General features: G+C 56.0%; 1 protein-coding gene across 1 annotated transcript in view; it reads left to right on the top strand.

Annotated features, from left to right (window-relative positions):
• The first annotated feature begins 1,123 nt into the window (after positions 1-1,123).
• Positions 1,124-3,942, top strand: part of TBX4 (T-box transcription factor 4) — a 28,893-nt gene continuing 26,074 nt past the window's right edge. Inside the window, exons 1-3 of the mRNA XM_027767353.1 lie at positions 1,124-1,168; positions 2,769-2,888; positions 2,952-3,073. Coding sequence (XP_027623154.1) covers positions 2,773-2,888; positions 2,952-3,073 — 238 coding nt within the window. The 5' untranslated portion in view covers positions 1,124-1,168; positions 2,769-2,772. The remainder of the gene's footprint in view (positions 1,169-2,768; positions 2,889-2,951; positions 3,074-3,942) is intronic.

The raw sequence follows: 3,942 nt of genomic DNA, 5'->3' as shown, positions 1-3,942 counted from the left end.
CAGAGAAAGACATCAGTTTCAAAGGCAGTGGAACTTCCCCACTCTGGCCGGTTAGCTGGGGGCAGAGGGCCTTGAGCTGCCCACTCAGACTAGCCCCTTTCTGCCTGGCTTCTGAGACTGCGGCTCTAAGAAGAGGGGATGTGGGGGGCAGGGAGGCCAAGGCCAAGATACCCTCCTTCCCAGTCACAGGGCCTGCAGTCAGGTCCAGCCTGTGGTCAGCTTCTTGGAGGGGCCAAATCACAAGACCCCAGGCAACCCCAGGAGGCAGAGCACAGGCCCCTCGAAGGCTGCCTGAGAGCACTTCCTTCGTGGTCAGCCTGGGTCTCCCAGCTTTGAGATGAAGTGCAGCAGGGAGCAGAAGGGGAAGGACAAGGTCCCTCAGTCCCCTCTCAGCCCAGTTATGGAGACTGGTGAGGAGGCATTGAGAGCCATTTTCTTCCTAGCCCCCCCCTCCCCCCTGGGGGGACCCTGGCCCAGGAGGGAAGCCATGGCTGCCCTCTGCTCTTGCCCCCTGGAGCCATGACAGGAGAAAGGGCTGAGGACAAGCCACTGGTGCCAGGCTAGGGTGCCCCATTTTGTGTCTGTTTCTGCAGCAGTTACAAAATGGGGGCCAGGAGGGGACAGGATTCTTGGCCTTTCCCCAGCAACGGGGAGGGGGGGGAGGGGGGTCATGGCAGCTGCTGCCCTCCTCACTTCAGCTCTGTGCTCCCCAGGCAGGGCAGGGCCAGGAAAGGGTGGTGCAGGCCCCAGCTGTGCCCCCAGGCCGGTTAGGGGCTGGGGAGCAGGAGGCAGGATTGGGTTCCTGAGCCCTCTCACTTCCCCAGTTCCTGGAGAGGGGGTGGGGTACACATTTGAAAATGCTTTCAATTGACATCTGAGACAAATTCTTCCACACGGTTTATAAGTCCCTAGACTTGCACTCGCACTCCCCTCCTCTCTCCAGGCACGCACGCACACACACATGCGCACTTGTACCGTGTGCTGGTGCACATGCGCCTGGGCACACACACAGTCACAGTCCCCACATCCCTGCCTGGTGCAGTGTTCTCGCTGGCCTCTGGGTTGGAGGTGGGGCCGGGTGGAACTGAACCCTCCCCCTCAGGACTTGCTGCAGGGTCTGCCAGCTGGTAGAGGCTTTGATCCTTCCTAGAAACCCTGCCCTGTCCAGGTAAGCTGGTACCCTGGTTGACAAAATGGTGGGCTCTGAGGTGTCTAGGGCAGCTCTGGTGAGGGACTCTGCTGAGGGTGCGAGAGAGGCAGAGACCCACCTGCTGGCTTTCCCAGTGAGGACTGGCTGGACATGGCCCTGGGGACTGGCTCCTATCCCCTTCGTGTTTTTGGTGAGTTTGGGATCTTGCTTCTCTCTTAGGGAGCACCTCTGTGGAAGGTCAGCTGGAGGGGGCTGGGGGTGCCTGAAGAGGACTGTGAGGAAGTTCTGTCTGCCTCCCCTCTAGTGGAGCCCAGTGTCAGGGGCCGGAGCCTGGGTGGGAGCTGTGCCCCTGTGTGTACGTGCACCTGCTGCTGTATGTGCTGAGGGGCCCCGGCTGCTCCTTGGGCTTCAGGGTCCTGCATAGCCTCAAAGTGGGTTGCAGGAGGAAACTGGAGAACTTTCTGAGTTTTGGTGAGTGCACTTTCCTAGAAGTAGCAGGGTAAAGTACGGCAGGGGACAGTGGTAATAGCCACAGATAACTCCTTTAATCTACACCACGATTTCTGAGACAGGAGATAATAGTGCTCTCACTTCAGAGATCAGGAAACTGAGGCACGGGGAGACCCAAGTGAGTTTCCCAAGGCCTTGCAGCTCGTCAGTGGTGGGGCCAGGCTGTGGGCCATAGCAGGCTGGTTTCAGAATCCTGCTCTTGGGGCAGCAGTTGGTGTAGTGATTACAGCACTGGACTCCCACATGGCTGACCATGGTTCGGATCCCAGACCTGGCTGCTTGAAACTCATGTGGGGTGTGTGTGCACATGTGCCCAAGATCCTGAGAGGAGAATGGAAGAGAAGGGACTGTGGCATAGCCATTCCCTCTGGGGAGGTGATTTCTCACAGTCCCTCTCACTGCTTCTGTCTCTCTCCTGATGAGGGCACATGCCCTATGACAAAACCTTAAAAAAATAATAATCCTGCTCTCACTCGCAAGGCTCTTGGACCCACTTTCCCCTGGTACCCAGTTAGGGGACACAGGCCCATGTTGGCATTGACAGTGAAAAATTCTCCTGCTTCACACACCCCAAAAATCCAAACGTAGCAGGATTTCTAGCGAAGACTTCTGTTTTCCTGCCCATTGTTTCTGTTTTCCATGGGAGGAAGCATCTCATTGTTTACAGAAGCAGCTGATGGATTTTCAGGTCATCTGCCCCAGCCCCTGATTATGGCACCCCAGAACTTTAGTTGCGTGCAGGCTGGCAAAGGACGGGAGGGAAATTCAGGCAGCCAGATTGGTGTCAAAATTCTCCCCTCCAATCCCAGACATAGCTACTCACAGCAGCTATGCCTGCATCTTAGGGGGTGCGAGGGAGAGGGGATCTGCAGTTGAGAAGCCATGTAAACTCCCCTCCTAGACACGGGCTAACTACTCAGCGAGAGTGGCTAGTGCTCCCGGTTCAGCGGTTCAGGGAGGCAGAGGGGAAGTAGGCTGAATCACACCAGGTGCCCAGATCCCTTACTGAAAGGGACAGTGCCTGGGAAGGACGTCTGTCCCTCACTCACTCCCTGCCATCTCTCCTGGTGCTCTGCCCGTGCTCTGCCTCACCCCTTGGCCACCCCAGGAGGATGTTCCCCAGCTACAAGGTGAAAGTCACAGGCATGAACCCCAAGACCAAGTACATCCTGCTGATTGACATTGTCCCTGCAGATGACCATCGCTACAAGTTTTGTGACAACAAATGGTAAGAGACACGGGACCCTCCCCACATTGCCCTCCTTCCTACATGTCCCCCCACCCCATCCAGTGTTTGGTCAGGGACTCACCAGCTCGTCTACGTGATGGCCCAGGTCGGCAGCCTCAGGTCCACTGCCCAGAACAGGGCTGCAGAGCTGAGGGGGTCAGCAGATGGTGGTGCAGCTGCTGCAGGTGGGTTGGGGCTGCAAACCAGCTGCTGGGGTTTGATGGATTCCCAGGTCCTATACTCTTCCCAAGCCACGGACAATCAGAATTCAGTGGCTAGGCTGTTGAGTGAGGGACAAAATGCTAACATCAGGGAGATTCTGATTCTGTCAGTGCTTCACTGGGGAGGAGGTGGGTCATTGACCCCATTGGATAGGGTCATTGCCCATTCTCCACTCACTTCCTCTTTGGTCAGAGAGCCTCTCCCTCTCAAGCTGTGGCCACTGTCTAGGCTGCTGCTTTGGGGGGTTGGGTGATGGGCAAGTTAAAGGACAAAACCAAATGGGGGCCAGGTAAATGATGCTGGGCTCCTTCTCATGAGGCTAACTTCTCAGGACCCTGCCTGCTCCTGGAGCTCACAGCGCTGTGTGAGTAGGGGCAGCTGCCAGGATGCTGGGCTCCAGGTGGGTGGCTAGCAGGGCTGCAGAGCTTGGGCTGAGGAGTAGGATTTGGTGGCCGGGTCCTGGCAAAGGCTAGATTAGAACTCAGAGCTGGCTTTGACTCAGGGGACAAGAAGTTTGAAAATGGTCTAAGTCTTCTGAGAAGCTTCTTCCACATAGTGTAATTTATAACATTTAAAAATTATATTCTATATGCACAGAGGTGCCTAAATGTCCCCACGATATCTTTATGATTCACTCCAGTCCTTCAAATAAATATTGCATTTTCCTGTAACCTCCTTCTCTTTCTACTGCAGGGAAGTAAAAGAGGCTCAGAACTATCTCCTCAGCCCTGTCTCCCCTGCCCCTCCCTCCTCACTACACCCCGAATCTGAAACAGTAGGATGGGGCTAGCAGCTATTTTTTCCTCTGGCCAGTGGGGGGTTCTCTCACAGG

The sequence above is a fragment of the Tupaia chinensis genome, unplaced genomic scaffold, assembly GCF_000334495.1.
Source record: "Tupaia chinensis unplaced genomic scaffold, TupChi_1.0 Scaffold144174_1, whole genome shotgun sequence".
NCBI lineage: Eukaryota > Metazoa > Chordata > Mammalia > Scandentia > Tupaiidae > Tupaia > Tupaia belangeri.
Note: the sequence above shows the minus strand (reverse complement) of the source record. Positions and strands in the feature narration are given on the sequence as shown.